Below are 20,339 nucleotides of genomic sequence, written 5' to 3' on the forward strand. Positions count from 1 at the left end.
TATGAACAATTGTAATAGTCTGAGATCATTTAAAAGACAAACTCAACAGCAGTAGGCTAAAGGTAGACTGTAGTTTTAAGATCAAACAGTGACCAAGGCTTTCAATCATATTTTTATCGAAAAAAGGTCAAGTCAAAGTTAAGGAGAAAAAACAGATACCCCTTTATCTATTTTTGCCCACAGGCATTTTCTATATTTGATTTTGGTCAAGCTGCTTTTGTGGTATGGTAATTTAAGTATTGTGAAGGGTGAATGATGTTTGTTTCACAGACATAAGTAGAGCATGCTGCTCATGCCTCTCTGACTCATCTCAGTACTAGTTGAAAAAAAAATAAAGAACATTTAGTTATTTGAGATTCCCCATGACTGTTTCTGCAATTAAAGAATCTCTAAACTAACATTTGTTGTGTTGTTTCAGTGCAGGGAATCTACCTAACTGCTCTCTTTCCCATCAGTTGTAATCATAAATCTACATATGGCTTCAAAAAAATTGAGAATAAGCCACCTGGACTATTTTACTGGAAAGTACGCAATGATATTTGCACCATGCCAAACCCAAAGAAGACAATGTTCTGTTCAGGGAACCACACAGTTTCATGAAATACACATACAAAAAGTTTATTTCAAATTCTGTGCTTGGCTCTTAAAGGCCATAAATGACTTAAGAGACATGGATAGTTCACTCACTATATAGCCAAATGTACATGGACACACTCTTCTAATGAACAGGTTTGGCTTTTTCAATAACTCGGGTGAAAACAAACCCAAGTGAACTCCTTTTGGGATGCAAAAACAACTTTCTCTAATTTATTTGGGATGCACACAATTCTCTAAAGTCATTAGATGGTGTAGCATTTAGATTTGCCCACATAAAATTACTTGAATAGCCAAACCCTTTAGTTAGAAGGGGGTGTCCACATACTTTTGACCATGTTGTTTAGATCCCCCAGGCCAGGAGAAGAGCTTCTAGTACATCTGGGACCATAAGGTTTTTACTCTTCACCTCTGTTCCTCTTTCTCCTCTGTTCCCACAACGCTTTCCAACCTGCGTGCACGGATTGGGGGCAGCTGTTCATAGGTGCTGAAGCCTAGCTCGGCATCCTGCTGGGGCAGCCGGAAAAGAAGCAGGTGGTTCTTTAACACCTGGAGAAACAAAGAAACCAGACGTGCCACTGAGAAGTAGACAACACAAAACAGAGCGAGGCAGAGAACATCAAGAGAGAGAGACATATAGTGCAGATGAAAGCAGCTCGATTAAATGATAAAGGAAATGTAATGTCTCTTCAAAGTGGAAGTGAGTGCTTTGTGGTACCTCATCTGTCAGGTAGTAGGTCTTTCTTAGCATGCTGCGACGTGCAGCATCAACCTCCTACAGAGAGTGTAAGTCAAATCATTGTCATAACTCACAGCACAATGACAGTAAGAAAACTAAGAGACTATCAATCACATTGGCTTCACTGTTGCAGCATATATCAAACGAAACTACTCCATTTGTCATTATGTATAGCTCTATAGTGAGAGAGCACTCGCATATATAAATTACAGTTTGCCACGGCTGTCTAGAAAGCACTCCTTTTTCCCCCCAGAGAAAGCTATCTTAAAATATATTTTACCTTTCATAGACTTGCCATGATATCATAATTTTCACACTAGTACGGCGTTCACATTCAAACCGACTAACACCTTTATTACCGCTGGTTGGACACTAAGTGGTTCTATGGGGTAATTTTCATTAAGCAATAGCCTACACAATAACGCAAGGCAGCTTTGATTTCAAACTTTGAACTTTATCATTTATTTTAACTACATATTCAAATGAAACTGAAAAAAAAAATTAAGTGCAATTAAAATGTGTGTTGTTCTTTGGCAACAAACCTACTTCATCCGTGCATTCTCTCCATCATGGTCGGGTATTTTGTTGTCTGAGCAAATACATCACTTATTGTGGGTTGTTGCGAGTTTAATGTTTGCGTTTTATTACCTTTCATCCCAGAACCGAGTTTAGCTGCTTTGGAAAGGTAATGAATAAATTTGTTTTGTTCCCTCCTAGGGCTGGGCGATATTCAAGAAATATGTTCACGATATAATTATTATTTTTTTTTTTAAATCACAATATCAAATTGCATCGTCAAATCGTCAAAAAGAAATATGTAAATCCTAAAAAATAGGCTAAAATATATATTTTTTGAGTGTAAGAAAAAAAACTGGTTTACTTTTTATAGATGTTATAGATAACCTTACTGTTGTTGATACGAGTAAATTTACATCTGCATCCAACTCAAAATCAATGCTGTAATGTAGAATGAGCATTTTAGTCTGACAAAATATGCAATATTATTGGTCTTTTCACATATTTTTTAAATATATGAACAATATCACTTTTATTATTAGTTACTGTTTTCACATTTTCATTTTATAGGCCCCAGATATAGCCCTCCATCCGTTTCAATTCGAGAATCGCAAGGTTTGGTCTCACATTCATGATGCGTAAGCCTGCTGAATTTATTAACAAAACTTTAAAATTATGCAATGCATCAAAGTTGCATCAAGCAAATTAAGAAAATAACACAAATATTGAGTTTTGTGTTTTAGGTTTTTTTTTTTTGGGGGGGGGGGGGGGGGGTTCATCAAAAAAAGGTTGAGAACAGCTGTCATAGACGATACTACTCTTGCAAAATAACAAAGAGTGAGAACCCTTTACATACGCGTGTTCCACGAGACTGCACACCTCTGAACAAACAGCGTGTCATACATGCGCACAGACAGCTTTTCTGTGATCTGTTCTTAAAAATATAATAAAGTGTGTTTATTCAAGCACATGTCTGTGTCAAACAGCATTTCTTGTGTCATTCCAAATCCGAGATGTCTTACAGTTACCCACCATGCATATTATATTCGCTACCTGCAATTAAACATCTTCTGTCAGTTCGTGTACTTTGCTGCCTGTGTAATTTGATAAAGAACATCTGGCTTTCAATGTGTTATTTAGGTTCATTTATCATGGGTCGCAAACTCTTCATTAGGCATCTATTCTTTATTTTAGGCTATTCTATCTGTTAGGCTATTGTATTGATATTGGAAGTTCCATTCATAATGTTTCCCCCTTTTACCCGGTATAAAATTTCACACCGGTGTGGTCCCTTGTACCAAGTAAAACTGGTAACACCGTACACCGTGGCAACCCTATTTCATACAGACATCTGACTTCAACTTCTGATGCCCTTATATTCATCATAAAAGAATATCAGGGTGAATCTAACAAAACCTGTCCATATCATGTCCGGCTTATATTTTGTCTTGGTGCCCTAGCACTTTACCTCTGCCACGGCATCCTGAGAGAAGATGAATGCATTGAGGTGGGCAACAGCCACAACATACAGCACAGGACACCAGTTCCTCTTCAGAGCTCCAGTAACTAGTGCCCGAAAGTACAGCCACAACAGAGGTAGGGAGTCCTCCATTGGGGATGTGAACTTCTCCAGCGGAATGGGCAGCTGTGCAGGAAAAGCAAATCAACACTTTTCAGATGCAATGCTTTGCCTTTGTTTTGACATCTGTCATGATGGTCAACTAGTTTATCTAAATTGTATTCTTAAATATATTTTGTTTTGATATTTTTAGCCGTATTGCTTTAATTACCATGCTGTGCGAATTAAGCAACAGTGATTTTACTGTTAGACAGCCGGCATGGTAAAACTAAAGATATGCAAATCTAAAAATTTTAATAACAGACTAGTCGGTGGGTTTTCTGAACGACTATTCTGTGATAATGAACCCATGCATATTTAGGCTCCATCATGTTGAGGTGACCCGGATCAGACACATTTCAGAGAGATATACTGATGCTTAAGGCAGCACTTCAGTCTGGTAACTAAATTATATTCAACAAATAAATAGGCTGAATAACTATAACCTCTTATCGCACAAAACTATCAAAGCAAGAATTAAGCAAGGCTCCAATACAGAGGCACAAAACCACTTATGCTTATTCCTTCAGGGCGATCCTCGCTGCGCACGCATTAAAAAGCAAATAACTTTAAGATTGCTGGTACACAACCTCAAGGCGTGCCCCAGGGCGTGCTGAGTGACTCCAGCCAGGCTTCCTAAGCAACCAAATTTGCCCGGATACTAGGATGGGTAGAGTTACATTGGGGTAACCTCCTCATGGTCACTTTAATGTGGTTCTAGCTCTCAGTGGGGCATGTGGTGAATTGTGCGTGGACACCGCGGAGAATAGCGTGAAGCCTCCACACGCGCTATGTCTCCGCGGTAACACGCTCAACAAGCCACGTGATAAGATGCGTGGATTGACTGTCTCGGACACGGAGGCAACTGAGATTCGTCCTCTGCCAGGAGGTGAGTCACTACGCCACCACGAGGACCTAGAGCGCATTGGGAATTGGGCATGCCAAATTGGGGAGAAAAGGGGAGAGAAAAAAAAAGGTCACAACATCCAGAAGTTTAAACCTTTTTACAGCAAACATTTATTTAAACAGTTTCAGACAGAATCAGCAAAAGACTTGTATCTCTCCACAGCACCTCACAAATACAGGAACATTACTCACACCAGAGGATTTAACGTCCAACAGTGATTTTCTGTAAACACAGTGCATAAAAAGAATAAACCTAAAACATTAAAGAGACTTCTAGAAAAGGGTTTAACAAGGCTGACTGTTATTCACTGTTAAAGCACAGCAAGCTATTGTTAGTCGACCCCACTAATCGACTAGTTGGTTGTTTAACAACTAGTCGATTAGTCAACCACCCTGGCACATCCCTAGGTAAAAATCGAAATGTTGTCTTTAAATTCATCCCTGTTAAAACTCTGCTGCTACAGCCATACAAATTCACACAGACTTCTTTCTGTGGTAAAAAAAAAAAAAAAAAGTAAAAAAAAAAAATAAAAAAAAAGTCCAACTGTCTGTTCTATTTTATTGTGCTTTGTTTTTGAAATCAAGAACAAGAAATATTAAGAAACAAGAAACATGTCTGATCCGGTGCACCTCCATCAGCCTAAATATACAGGGCTTCCTTAAAGTTGCACTCAGTAATTTTTTGTTTAAATTGTGCTGGTCAATATGGCAGTTGTCCTGGATTTACACTGACACCTAGGGGTATGGATGATCACTATTCACAGTCAGCAAAGATTAATTTAATCCATGAGTGAAAGTGTTCAATAACAGGGTGGTTACTGAGATTTATATATTATACTTTTATATACAGTAGGTTGATGATATGACTGGAGTCTTCATCTTATGTAAGTGCTTATGATTTTATATATGTGTTTCAAAATTATTTCTCATGCCCACGCATGCCCAATTCCCACTGCTTACTAGGTCCTCGTGGTGGCACGGTTACTCACCTCAATCTGGGTGGCAGAGGACAACTCTCAGATGCCTTCAGAGATAGTCAGCCCACGCATCTTGGCACGTGGCTCGCCATGTGCGACACCGTGGAGACTCATAGCATGTAGAGGCTCATGCTATGCTCCACGATCCACGCACAATCTACCACGCGCCCCACTGACAGCGAGTACCACTAATCATGACCACGAGGATGTTACCCCATGTGACTCTATCCTCCTTAGCAACCGGGCCAATTTGGTTGCTTAGGAGACCTGGCTGGAGTCACGGTAGTCAGCGTCAGTGCTCACTAAGCTACCCATCCCCTCATTTTGTAAAACTTTATTAATGCGGAAAATATTATTGAGTGCGCCTTTAAGATGAAGCTTCAATTTTCTAGTGACCTTGAAAACTAGGCTTTACAGTTCAAATCTCAGCTTGAATTGGATTGCAGCCCTAGATGCCCAGAGTTGGAATGAGAACACAACTGCACTGTTCCCATAATCATGCATAAGTTGTTCAAGGCATGGCAAAGCTTTTATACAATATGATCTGAGGCAAGACATACGATGTTGGACGTAGCATGTCTAATGATAAAACCCCCTTACCTGCTGCAGTGAGACCCCCAGTGATCGCAGCATCCCCACATGTTCCCCAAACACAGCCAGCCTCATGGTGACACTGTAGCATCGCTGTAGAGGCAGCAGCATGAAGCAGCCAAAGAGTGGGTCACCAAATGACACCGCCTCATACTGGGACAGCAGAGCCGAATACAGGTCATGAAAGGACGCCAAGCCTGGTGGAGGTGAGACTAGATCCAGCGCCTCCAGCTGGGCCGGCCGTGTCAGCCTGCGAAACATTGCCCAGGTAAGCTCTTGCACGGGCCGTTCAAGGAAAAGGTCACTGGAACACAGGAAGACACAGGCCAGCCGGGCTAACTTAGCAGCTGGTGGCACTACCTGAAGCACCTGCTCCCTCCAGCTTTCCAGAACAAGGACCCATTGAAGGCAGTGAGTGGCTGACTGCACTAATCCAGCTGGGAGAGACTCAACCTGCTGTCCCTCGCCACCCGACAATCTCATTTGCTCATACAGGCTGATGAGTGGTAAGAAGGGCCAATCAGATGGCAAAGAGGGACCAGTAAGCTCAGGTAGGAAATGAGAACTGACAAAAAGAGTTCGGCCGAGGTACCGGTCACGGGATACAAGGACAGCAGGTTCCATGTGTGCAAGATGGGTGAGGTAGCAACCTCGGATGGAGGGTAAGTGAAGAAGAGCATTGTGGAGGAGAGAACCAATGCTAGGTGAAGTCTTCTCCTTAAGTTGCAGCTCAGCCAATGCAGTAACATCTGGTTCACCACTACCACCCTCACTAAACATGAAAAAACAAAAATGACTCCTGATTACAGAAGTAAAAACAGGTAAATCCCTTTATGGCAAAGAAAAATAGAACTTGGCAGCATGGTACTGCAGGTATGGTTGATTTTAGTATAACACATTCCTTATGTTTCTCATTTGAAAGTCCCTTTGGATAAAAGTGTCTGCTACATGACTAAATGTAAAAATATATTACAGTATAAATATATGGTATATTACAACCCAAATTCCAAAAGTAGGGACAGTATGGAAAATGCTAATTGAGTTGAAACAAAAAGGAGTGATTTGTGTAAATTCGATTCACCCTGTGCTATATTGAAAGCACAACAACAACACATTCTTTGATGTTTTACCTTATGAATTTATTTGTTTTTTTATATACACTCATTTAAAATGAGATGATTACAACACACTCCACTTTGAGACAAAGGCAATTTAGGACTAATAGCAATCTGATGAGTTGAAATAACAAGGTGATGTGAAACAGGAGATGTTAAACAGGTGAGGCAATTGTGTTACAGTATTTAAGGACCCTCCAAAAAAGCCTAGTCCTTCAACAGCTAGGATGGGCTGAGAGAGACTCACCAATTTGCCAACAGATACATCAGCAAATAATCCAGCGTTTTCAAAACAGTGGTTTCAATAGACAAATTGGAAGGATTTTGGGCATTTCACCCTCTACATTGCACAATACAGTTAAAAGATTCAAGGAATTTGGTCAAATCTCAGTGTGTAAAGCGCAAGGCCGAAAAAACATTTCTGAATGTGCATGATCTCCGATCCCTTATACATCACTGTCTTAAACCGTCATGTGTCGGGGGGCCTGGGAGGCTCAGTGAGTAAAGATGCTGATTATCACCCCTGGAGTTCGCAAGTTCGAATCCAGGGCGTGCTGAGTGACTCCAGACAGGTCTCCTAAGCAACCAAATTGGCCCGGTTGCTAGGGAGGGTAGAGTCACATGGGGTAACCTCCTCGTGGTCGCTATAATGTGGTTCTCATTCTCAGTGGGGCATGTGGTGAGTTGTGCGTGGATGCCGCGGTGGATGGCGTGAAGCCTCCACAAGCACTATGTCTCCGCAGTAATGCGCTCAACAAGCCACGTGATAAGATGCACGGATTGACGTCTCAGACGTGGAGGCAACTGAGATTCATCCTCCGCCACCCGGATTGAGGCGAGTCACTACGCCACCACGAGGACTTAGACAGCATTGGGAATTTGGCATTCCAAATTGGTGAGAAAAAGGGGAGAAAATACCAAAAATACAAAATAAAAAAAATATCCTGCTTCTGTAATGGATTTCATGACACGGGCTCAGGAATCCTTCAGTAAACCTTTGTCAGTCGACACCATTCACCGCTGCATCCACAGATGCAAGTTAAGGCTGGCAAAGCAGAAGGTATGCAAATCAGAAGTCATACATCAACACTGTCCAAAAATGCCGGCGACTTCTCTGGGCTCGGTCTCATCTGAGATGGAAGGTGTACTGTGTACTGTGGTCTGACGAGTCCACTTTTCAAATAGTTTTTCGAAAAAACAGCCATAATGTTCTCCAGGCCAAAGAGGAAAAGGATCTCCATGCTGTTATCAGCGTCAGGTCCAAAAGCCAGTGGCTGTCATGGTATGAGGGTGTGTCAGTGCCCATGGCATGGGTAACTTTTACATCTGTGAGGGAACCATTAAAACAGAAAGAGATGTACAAATTTTGGAGCAGCATATGCTGCCATCCAAATGGCGTCTTTTCCCTGCATTTTTCAGCAGAACACTGTATACTGCCTGGATTACAAGTGCATGGCTGTGTAAGCAGATAGTGTGGGTGCTAGACTGGCCTGCCTGCAGTCCTAAACTGTCTCCAATTGAGAATGTGTGGCGCTTTATGAAGCGCAAAATACGACAACGAAGGCCTTGTAAACTGCGCAGCTGAAGATCTGCATAAAGGATCAATGGGGGGGAATTCTGCTTGCTTAATTTAACAAACTTGTGTCATCACTGCCCAAACACTTAAGTGTTACTAGAAGAATTGTTGATGTTACACAGTGGTAAACACTCGAAAGTCCCAACTTTTTGGAGCATGTTGCAATCATGTGATTTGAAATAAGTATATATAAAAAAAAACAAAAACAAAAAAACATGTTTTACTTACCTTTAAATTCATAAGGTAATTCAACAATGTAATGTATTTTCTAATAAAAAATTTTTTTATTCAAATGCATACAGATTCACTATAGAATCAATTAGACCAATTTGTGAAATGATTTGACAGATTAATTGAAAATAACTGACTCAAAAGAACAATTCACTCACAAATGGGACTCACTATGGCACTATAGCTTTTACTCTACAGAAGAGGAATATCTGTCCGATTAATTATTTTTGAGCAGAACATGTTGTATATTCACTGCAAAAATGTCCATGCCTATTCTCTATTTCCAGGATTTTCATTACTACAAGAACCATGAAAGTAGCCAATACTTAAAGTTTTCAGACACTTTTTTATTTATTAAAAATAACTAATTAATAATAATAATTAACATAAAACGATAGTTCCATTCACGGATGCTGATTGGTTAGGACAGTGTTTCAGTCATTTTGTATTATGATGCATATATCACTGTCTATTAAGCTTAGCACTAGGTAGGTTTACATGTCAAGGTCTATATCTATTAGTAGAAAAATGGCACTTAATTACCATAGCAAATTAACATTTAATGAAAAATGATGTCCTAAATATTTATTTTTATTTTTATTTTATAAAAGAAATAAGGCACACTAGGCCTTATAATATGCTATATTGTGAATGTAGTTATTCTCCTGCCTCACAACAACCTTTAGCCATGACTATGTTCATTAAAAACCTTATAGCTTAAGTGTTCTGTAAGGATACACAAAATGAAGGATTTGTTAACAGATAATGACCGCTGAAGTCAACTGTCCATGGAATGGCTATATCCTATTTGAAGCACTATTTGCTGCCCTCTTGTGAGTTGGATGTGGTACTACAGCTGAAAAAGCAGGGAACCTGAAACCTAAAATCTGTGATTCATTTTCAGAGTGCAAGAGTTCACATCTGGTTTGCTCAGACTTGCTTGAAATGTATGTAAATTGAAAACTCATGGAGATCAACATCTTTACAAAAAGTTAACACCATCAAAATGCAAGCAACACCATAATAACATGCATTTAAATCTAAATATACTGTACAGCCACCTGAGCAGTTTAAGACTGGAGACCCTTTATACAATCTCCCCCATCGTGTTTAAGCTTTTATCTGGTTGCAATTAAGGAAAGATGTCTGAAGAGGCCTCCACACTGTTTGTCAAGAATATTAATTCTACCATTTCAGATCAAAGCTACAAAATAGACATGAACAATCACATGACACTGAGATACTACAGACTCCAATTGATTCTCAATAAATCACATCCTAAAGCCCTCCGAACTGTATGCACCTGTACTACCTCTTATCAGTACTTAAGCTCAAAATAAGAAATGAGGACTGAATTGGTTCAGTACTCACTTGTAATTAAATAAATGATATAATTATGGGACATTTACAGAGACCCAAAAAAGCATTTGGACACCTAAACCATACATATAAATGAATAAATTGTATTGCATTAAAGGGATAGTTCACCCAAAACTGATAATTCTGTCATCATTTATTCACCCTCATGCCATCGCAGATGTGTAAGACTTTTCTTTCTTTGACTTTCATATGTGAAAGTAAAACTAAACAGGCACCACATGTGACTTTCAGGTGTAAAAGTGAAAGTGGAGATTTAGAGTTAAAAAAAAAGGACATACATTTTGATCTGTTTCTAACCCACACCTATTATATCGCTTCTGAAGATATAGATTTAACAACTGGAGTATTAAATATTACTTATATTTCCTTTATGTGATTTTTGGAGCTAAAAAGGTCTGGTCACCATTCATGCATTGAATAGACCTACAGAGCTGAGATATGTTTCTAAAAATCTTTGTTTGTGTTCATCAGATGAAATAAAGTCATACACATCTAGGATGGCATGAAGGTGTGTAAATGATGAGAGAATTTTCATTTTTGGGTTAACTTTTCCTTTAAAGACCACAAAGACTGTAAGGCAAACATTGACAGGACAGAAGTGTATAGTAAAGCTTCACTAAATACTTACGGAAGGAGGCTGTGGCTAAAGATCATGGTGGACATGAGTTCATGTGCCAGGTATTCACAGCCAGGAAGCAACCAGGACACTAAAGCCAAGGATACTAGGTGGAACAAGGAGGCGTTTTTGGCAACCTCTGGGTTAACTGGGACCTAAAGGTATTTCAGTAACAGAGTTCAAGTCATGTGTTGCAATTAATAAGGTGAATTAAAGAAATGTGGGACAATGGTAATGTGGGACACCTAAACTCATAAGCAAGTCTTTGTTAGCATAAACTAATTCTAGCTGGGTTGTCATGTGGTAGCCCCATTTGTTGTTCTGAAGTTTTGGGGTGACAATAACAGTACAGTGCAGAAGTTGAAAGTGGGGGGAAAAAAGAAAAAAAATGTCCCAGACTGACTTAATTCACCCTACTGAAAGCAAACCAATTAAAATACATGATCAAATGCTTTAAGGAAACACCATCATGCTTTTGAAACAACCTTTTTCAGGTCCGAAAATGTCAATTAAACACAATGAAATCTATTAAATGTATTTATAATTCTCAATATGGATAAAAAGCATGTAAAAAACACCTACAAATGGGGTATTTAAATGTAGAGGTTACAGTACCAGCTTGTGAGCGAGTCTGAGTAACAGATACAGCAGGTGGTGCTCATGGCGAAGAATCCAGGCGCTTGTGTGAGAAACAGAGGGCATAGCTCCGATACAAGCCCGCAGATAACACAGCACAGAGTCAGAAAGGAGCAGAGAGCTGAACTGATGAGAGAAAGAATAAAAAAAGAGAAGAGACAGAGAAAAATTGTAGGTTAATTTAACACTAATTGGCAGCATAATTTTATTTTTGATTTACCATGAAAACAGTTGAACTAAAGCAAAACTACCCTCTTAGTTAGGCCTTTGTGGATGGAGGTGATGGTGTTCAGCAGGTTTAGGAGGGCAGTAGGGAGAAACAGAAGGGAGTTGGGTCCTGCCAGAGTGCTGGTAGTCTTTAGCTTTGAGCAGCCAAGTCCTGGCAAACTGGGCACAACCTCCCAACCAGTAGCACTAAGCCCAGGGTTACAGATCACAGAACTAGATCTGCAGCAGCAGGATAACATAATCCATCATCCACTTATTCAATATTTATGCCTTGCATGGCCAGAAATTCGTTAATAAGGCAGACTTTAAAATTAGGATAAAAATATGATTCTCAATTCTAACATACTATCTATTCAATAATCAGCTCAGAAATATTTTAAAAAGACTAAAACATATAGTCCACAGATAGATTTGATTTTGTGGTAAAAACAGTTAGGACATTTTACTTTGTTTAGCAACAACATAAATATTATTAACTGTACATACTGTAACTGCTAACTTCATTTAGCTACTTTATTAATGCAAATGCCTCTGAAATACAGTATTACAAGTGATTGTGTTTTCTAAAAGCGTGTAACTGATTTATTTGGGGGGGAACTGGTGAATTAAATAATCTAATAAATACACATTTGGTCCATCTCAGAACACTAAGCAGGCAAGTCAACACCCCACCTGAAGCTGCTGATCATATTCATCATGGCCTGATGTGATATCAGCGGCAGAAGCACCTCTGAAGTTAATGACTCCAGTTCCTGTAGACACTGTACTGGCTGAAAAGAACTCTAAAACAACCAGTGGAAAACAAAAAACCAAACATTTAATGTAAAGATTGTGCAAATTACACATGCAATTGACTGTTTTATTTAAATGGAAGGTATCTGCACATTACACCCTAAGAGAATCAGTGAGAAGGCCTCTGTGTTGATAAATGCACCAGAGACTATGTGCATAGCACTCAAGCTCTACTAAGAGTTAAAAATATATATAAAATTGTAAGATATTTTTGTGGTTACATTATCAGCAGCTATTTTTACATAGAAGGCACTATCTTGTCTTCAGGGACATGACTTGCAAATACGCTGAACAAAGTAAAATAATCTCTCAGATTTGGGCGCTTTTGAATTGTTTATCTCAGCAGAACATTTGATTCAGGGCAGTTTTGATCTGAATATACCACTGAATATCCACTTTGAATGTTTGGAATGAGCTCCTAAAGTTTGACATATCATTAAGGCATACAGTTGAAGTCAGAAGTTTACATACACCTTAGCCAAATACATTTAAACTGTATTTTTATAAAAAGTCCTGATATTTAATCGTAGAAAACATTCCCTGTCTTAGGTCAGTTAGGATCAGTACTTTATTTAAAATATGTGAAATGTCAGTATAATAGTAGAGAGAATGATTTCTTTCAGCTTTTATTTCTTTCATCACATTCCCAGTGGGTCAGAAGTTTACATACACTTTGACAGTATTTGGTAGCATTGCCTTTAAATTGTTTAACTTGGGTCAAATGCTTTGGGTAGCCTTCCACAAGCTTCTCACAATAAATTGCTGGAATTTTGGCCCATCAGACTGAGGTCAGGGCTTTGTGATGGCCCAATATCAACATTGTGATGGCCAGTACCTTGACTTTGTTGTCTGTAAGCCATTTTGCCACAACTTTGGAGGTATGCTTGGGGTCATTGTCCATTTGGAAGACCCATTTGCGACCGATCTTTAACTTCCTCACTGATGTCTTGAGATTTTGCTTCAATATATCCACATCATTTTCCTTTCTCGTGATGCCATTTATTTTGTGAAGTGCACCAGTCCCTCCTGCAGCAAAGCACCCCCACAACATGATGCTGCCACCCCCATGCTTCATGGTTGGGATGGTGTTCTTCGGCTTGCAAGCCTCTCCCTTTTTCCTATAAACATAACGATGGTCATTATGGACAAACAGTTACAATTTTGTTTCATTAGATCAGAGGACATTTCTCCAAAAAGTAAGATCTTTGTCTCCACGTGCACTTGCAAACTGTAGTCTGTTTTTTTTATGGCGGTTTTGGAGCAGTGGCTTCTTCCTTGCTGAGCAGCCTTTCAGGTTATGTTGATATAGGACTCGTTTCACTGTGGATATAGATACTTGTCTACCTGTTTCCTCCAGCATCTTCACAAGGTCCTTTGCTGTTGTTCTGGGGTTGATTTGCACTTTTCGCACCAAACTACGTTCATCTCTAGGAGACAGAATGCGTCTCCTTCCTGAGCAGTATGATGGCTGTATGGTCCCATGGTGATATACTTGCATACTATTGTTTGTACAGATGAATGTGGTACCTTCAGACATTTGGAAATTGCTCCCAAGGACGAACCAGACTTGTGGAGGTCCACAATTTTTTTTTTTCTGAGGTCTTGGCTGATTTCTTTTGATTTTCCCATGATGTCAAGCAAAGAGGCAAGGAGTTTGAAGGTAGGCCTTAACATACATCCACAGGTACATTCAGTACACCTCCTATCAGAAGCTAATTGTCCAAAGGCTTGACATAATTTTCTGGAATTTTCCAAGCTGCTTAAAGGCACAGTTAACTTAGTGTATGTAAACTTACCCACTGGAATTGTGATATAGTCAATTAAAAGTGAAACAATCTGTCTGTAAACAATTGTTGGAAAAATTACTCTTGTCATGCACAAAGTAGATGTCCTAAACAATTTGCCAAAACTATAGTTTGCTAATATTAAATCTGTGGAGTAGTTAAAAAATGAGTTTTAATGACTTCAGCCTAAGTGTATGTAAACTGTATATTTATAAACCAGTGATGCATTTTTTGCAAAAACACACTTCAAACCATTTACAATAGAAATTGTGGAATCTGATGTACAGTTAAGCATTTAAAAAAACTTTATGTATGACCATTTTATTACCACTTAGGCAAAACATTCCTCCAAAGGAACAAGGCTGCTTTAAAATCCATTTGTTTAGGCAGATCACGTGTGACATTGGCTTTGATTTTTCATGTCTTTCACAGGAACACTGACCTGCACACTGAGCTGTGAATAATATGTCTCCATATAGAGCAGGTAGGATGGAAGCAGGATAAGTGCACTTGACATTCGTCCTGGGTCATCAAGAGCTCTCACACAGCCCTTGAGTAAGCCAATGACAGTGGGCTTCAGACCGCTCACATGACTCCATGTAACAGGAGCAGGTGGAGGGCACTCTGTACCCTGAGAACTGTCAATGGAAACAGCAAAACTGACTAAAACAATATCAAAATTGTATAATAAACAAATGAAAGTACAAGATTAATGAACAAGATAAAAATATTGTTGTGGAACAAAGAAAAATCCTCCTACATTCTTTTAACAAAAAGTAAAACATTAAAACAGCTGCTAATCTTACCAAGTGATTTCAATGTTCTTGACAATTCATTTTTTATAGCCTCATTTAACAGAAAATAGTTAAGCTCTTTGATTATTATTATGAGTATTACTATTATTAATAATAATAATAATAACTACATTTAGTCATTTAGCAGATGCTTTTATCAAAAGTGACTTACAGATGAAGAACAAAAGCAATTGTTATGATAATAATAATCATTATTATTATTATGATAATCATTAATTATTATTAATAATAATAATCCTTTAAAATATTTTAAAATAATAAATGTTATCTATTGTTTAAAATCAGTCACAGACTAATCAGATGACACTTAAATATAATTTGTAATATAATTAATTAAAATTATCAACATAATGGGTAAACAATGATTTTACTGTTTGTTTGGGGGGGGGGGGGGGGGGATCAAAACAAAAGCCATGAAATTTAAATTTATGTGGTTAGAGTGTCAATGTTTTCCAAAAGTGTAGCTTTTTTCATGATAGTCTCACCTGACCAGGCCTCTCTGCAGCTCTTCATGGCAGCCTGCCGTTTGAGTGACCCAAGTCAGCAGCACCAGCAGAGCTCTTACTCTTTCCAGCTCCAGAGATAGCACAGCCTCCGAGGAAGCACAAAGCCAGCTCCCAGCCTGCAACCTCTTCACCAAGACAGGATAAAAGTCTCTACAATGAATGAGACACCAGATTCTTCAATCACTAAAACCAAATGTAGCCAAAACTCACACATCTGCATATGATTTGTCACCATCTCAATACCAACATTGGTAGCAATTCATTTACATAACATTATAACAACTGCAGTATATTTTAATAATTGGAAAAGGAAATGGAAAAAGTCACTCTTACGTATACAGACTGCAGGCCTGTCCGTAGCTTGCAGCCACTGCGAACAGCCTCAGTGCCTCGGTACTGCAGCGAAGTGCTTCACCTGCTTCCAGCAACATCTCTGATGGTTCCGCAACAACAAAACGTGACAAAAGCTCCTTTCCTCCAAGAGAATTCAGCTAAGACACACAAACGTGGTGTGGCCAGGCTTTTATTTTAATATATCAAATGCTAATTTGTCTGGACAAAATATACAATTAAAAAGGTATAAGAACTTCAGACACAGAAGTGTGTAATGTTTGTGCCACTAATGTCACAAAACAAACCTGCAAAACTTATGGCTGTTTTCAAACAGGTTTCCCAAACCACTGTTTAAACAGACAGCTCCGCCCTAAACTCATGCCACTGGTTAAGATGTTGTTGTTGTGTGAACATATACACAGTAGACATTGATGCAAAACTATGACTTGACATCTAAGTAGGGGAAGGCCTCTCAATCTTGTAATAAGTATCATAATCGTTTACTAAAGTGGGTCGGAGATCTGTCAATCTTCTAACAATTATCATAATCATTTACAATTAGTGGGTGCTTGACACTGTTAACCTACACCACTCACTGGATACTCACTATTCTTGCACAAGCATGCCTCCCAGCACTTGCTAAAACTCGAAGCAGCTTCATTGCCAAGGCAACAGGCAGACCATACAGAGACGACGGAATCTGTGAAGAGGGAGGAGCCCATGAGCATGGCAGAAACTCAGAAATCACCGTGTCCATCAGCCGTGGGCAGTCCAAGATCTAAGAGTACACAAAGGTTTGCATGTTAATACGGGGTATCTGCAGGTTTGAAGAAATGAAATTTAAGACTTTAAGGCCAAATAAAAGAAATATTTAAGACCACTTTCGCAATAATGAAAAAAACATTAAATAATTAATTAGCAGGTGAATATAAAACCACTGAGGCTACTTGGATGTCTATGGACATGTTTTTTTTTATATTTTATTGTGCATTTCAAATCACTTTATTGTCACACAGCCATATACACAAGTGCAATGGTGTGTGAAATTCTTGGGTGCAGATGAAGTCAGAAGTTGAAGTCAGAAGTTTACATACACTTTAGCCAAATACATTTAAACTCAGTTTTTCACAATTCCTGACATCTAATCGTAGAAAACATTTCCTGGTCAAATTGCCTTTAAATAGATTAACTTGTGTCAAATGATTTGGGTAGCCTTCCACAAGCTTCTCACAATAAGTTGCTGGAATTTTGGTCCATTCCTCCAGACAGAACTGGTGTAACTGAGTCAGGTTTGTTGGCCTCCTTGCTCACACATGCTTTTTCAGTTCTGCCCACAAATGTTCTATCAGATTGAGGTCAGGTCTTTGTGATGGCCACTCCAATACCTTGATTTTGTTGTCCTTAAGCAATTTTGCTACAACTTTGGAGGTATGCCTGGGGTCACTGTCCGTTTGAAAGACCCATTTGCAACCGAGCTTTAACTTTCTGGTTGATGTCTTGAGATGTTGCTTCAATATATCCACATAATTTTCCTTCCTCATGATGCCATCTATTTTGTGAAGTGCACCAGTCCCTCCTGCAGCAAAGCACCCCCATAACATGATGCTTCCACCCCCATGCTTCATGGTTGGGATTGTGTTCTTCAGCTTGAAAGCCTCACCCTTTTTCCTCCAAACATAATGATGGTCATTATGGCCAAACAGTTCAATATTTGTTTCATTAGACCAGGGGACATTTCTCCAAAAAGTAAGATCTTTGTCCCCATGTGCACTTGCAAACTGTAGTCTGGATTTTTTATGGCAGTTTTGGAGCAGTGGCTTCTTCCTTGCTGAGCAGCCTTTCAGGTTATGTAGACATATGTTGATATAGGACTCGTTTTACTGTGGATATAGATACTTGTCTACCTGTTTCCTCCAGCATTTTCACAAGGTCCTTTGCTGTTGTTCTGGGATTGATTTGCACTTTTCACACCAAACTACGCTCATCTCTAGGAGACAGAATGCGTCTCCTTCCTGAGCGGTATGATGGCTGCATGGTCCCATGGTGTTTATACTTGCATACTATTGTTTGTACAGATGAACATGGTAACTTCAGGCATTTGGAAATTGCTCCTAAGGATGAACCAGACTTATTGAGGTCCACAGTTTTTTCTGAGGTCTTGGCTGATTTATTTTGATTTTCCCATGATGTCAAGCAAAGAGGCACTAAATTTGAAGGTAGGCCTTAAAATACATTCACAGGTACACCTCCAATTCAGTACACTTCCTATCAGAAGCTAATTGGCTAAAGGCTTGACATCATTATCTGGAATTTTCCAAGATGCTTAAAGGCACAGTTAACTTAGTGTATGTACATTTCTGATATAGTCAATTAAAAGTGAAACAATCTGTCTGTAAACAACTGTTGGAAAAATTACTTGTATCATGCACAAAGTAGATGTCCTAAACGATTTGCCAAAACTATAGTTTGCTAATATTACATTTGTGGAGTGGTTAAAAAATTAGTTTTAATGACTTCAACCTAAGTGTGTGTAAACTTCTGACTTCAACTGTATATATCAGATAGAGAGGAGGAGATGAGAGATATAGCAGGTGTAACTCTGCAGCGGAGTAGTTCTGTTAGCTTTACAATTCTTGTCAAAGGTGATGTGAAATAAGGAAGCGCCACGATTTGAAAGGCGTCAAAGACCGCTCCAACCTTGAGCGCTTGCAAATTGCAACGTTGACAGCTTTGTTGATTATAAACAGGAGCGTTAGTGTTAGTGCATCGCTCGCTTACAGAGGCGCAGAATAACAGCATTTGCATTTCGGAAGAACACGTTTATGAATATATGTGTAACATCGTAAATTCAGTAAAAAAATGCACTTGCTTATGGCCTTAAATTTTAAACAGTAAATGTAAGACTTTTTAAGAACCTATGGGTAGGTACCCTGTAATAAAAAATGATACAAAGAGAAAATTAAAAACTCTGAGCAAATTATATTAGCATAAATTAGGCTACATTGCAACAGTACAGTCGATGAAACTTTACTAATTAGTAGGGCTGTCATTCCATTTATATTTAATTGATTAATCATTACAATATTTTTCATAGTTAACGCATTCAGTTTCTTTTTAAGAAAAATAATTAACAGGTGTAATTATTACACTTGGAACTTTGGCCCTGTTCCCACCTGGTATTAAAATGCGTTTTCGGTGATCCAATCACATGTGGTCAGCCGAGACGTGTTCCTCATTTCGAGGGTAGGGTCAATGATTTCATGACGACATCAATCAATATATCAGTGTGTTACTGCCTTATAATAAACCGCATAAAAGACAAAGAAAGCACAGAAAAAAACGGCACACTCTTTCTCCCAAATGCAGCTGAAATGTAATCTAAACGCAACATTTCGAGCAGAATTCATCCTTATGTTAGCATTAACCTGAGTTTCAGATGTGTGTGCTTGTCATCTGTGTCCCTGCATTTTGATATCAGACAAGCTGAAGAAGTTCTGTGAAGTTCTCATCCTTGTATACTATGTATTTGCTTTTTCACATTTCTGACAGTTAATTGCTTTTAAAGTTGCACGCAACCGGTAAAGTTAAAACTCTAGTTTTAGCAAAGCGTTTGATTGACTGGTGAGGGGTGGCGCTTCGCTGCTGTCCAGGATGCATTCAGGACGATTGCGTTTCACACCTCAAATGTGATGTGGTCACATGCATTTTTGACTACCTCTGTATGTGGTTTTTATGATCCAATCACAAAACATTTCAGACCGCGTTTCCACCTGTATTTAGAGCTGACTACTTGTGATCGGACCAAAAATGCATCTTAATACCACGTGGAAACGGCCTTTGTGCAGATGTACTGTAATAGCAACAACATTGCTGTTTAATCATCTCACTCATTACTCAAAATTCATGAAAACGCAATGGAAACTGGTGGTAAAACACATGCAGCTCAATGCTAATCTGTAATAATTAAATAATAATAAAAAAAACTCCCCCCATGGATGTAATTTACAAGTGTTCTGTAAACGAGACAGTTATAATGCCAAACTGACTAAATATGGGTACAGCGTTAAAAAAAATAATTTTTTTAAATAAATTTATTTAATTAAATCGCATGCATTAACATTTTAACTTTGACAGCCCTAGTAATTTGAAAACATAGTGCTGATGTGTTGGTGATAACAAGGAAACAGCAGGTATGCAATAGTATCACTCACACAAATTTTGGATCAGGGTTCAGCTCATGTTTACCTGTATAGCTGCTGCGGACGAGTGACGAGCAATTCGGATCAGAACCTCGAGAGTATCAAGAACAACCCGTGGAGAGGGTCGCACAACCTCCAGAATGTAGCGCAGCCGAGAAAGACCCTGCATCTTTAGAAAGCCCTGAGA

The 20,339-nt window shown here is 38.9% G+C and overlaps 1 protein-coding gene across 1 annotated transcript in view; it reads right to left on the reverse strand.

Moving 5' to 3' along the window:
• Nucleotides 1–602: 602 nt before the first annotated feature.
• Nucleotides 603–20,339, reverse strand: part of rpap1 (RNA polymerase II associated protein 1) — a 29,439-nt gene continuing 9,702 nt past the window's right edge. Inside the window, exons 12-24 of the mRNA XM_051646090.1 lie at nt 20,199–20,333; nt 16,561–16,731; nt 15,954–16,111; nt 15,600–15,770; nt 14,742–14,937; nt 12,396–12,505; nt 11,747–11,942; nt 11,475–11,621; nt 10,872–11,014; nt 5,951–6,713; nt 3,318–3,494; nt 1,313–1,369; nt 603–1,143 (exon numbers count right to left, since the gene is read on the reverse strand). Of these exons, the coding sequence (XP_051502050.1) occupies nt 1,000–1,143; nt 1,313–1,369; nt 3,318–3,494; nt 5,951–6,713; nt 10,872–11,014; nt 11,475–11,621; nt 11,747–11,942; nt 12,396–12,505; nt 14,742–14,937; nt 15,600–15,770; nt 15,954–16,111; nt 16,561–16,731; nt 20,199–20,333 (2,568 nt within the window). The 3' untranslated portion in view covers nt 603–999. The remainder of the gene's footprint in view (nt 1,144–1,312; nt 1,370–3,317; nt 3,495–5,950; nt 6,714–10,871; nt 11,015–11,474; nt 11,622–11,746; nt 11,943–12,395; nt 12,506–14,741; nt 14,938–15,599; nt 15,771–15,953; nt 16,112–16,560; nt 16,732–20,198; nt 20,334–20,339) is intronic.

The sequence above is a fragment of the Myxocyprinus asiaticus genome, chromosome 20 (assembly GCF_019703515.2).
Source record: "Myxocyprinus asiaticus isolate MX2 ecotype Aquarium Trade chromosome 20, UBuf_Myxa_2, whole genome shotgun sequence".
NCBI lineage: Eukaryota > Metazoa > Chordata > Actinopteri > Cypriniformes > Catostomidae > Myxocyprinus > Myxocyprinus asiaticus.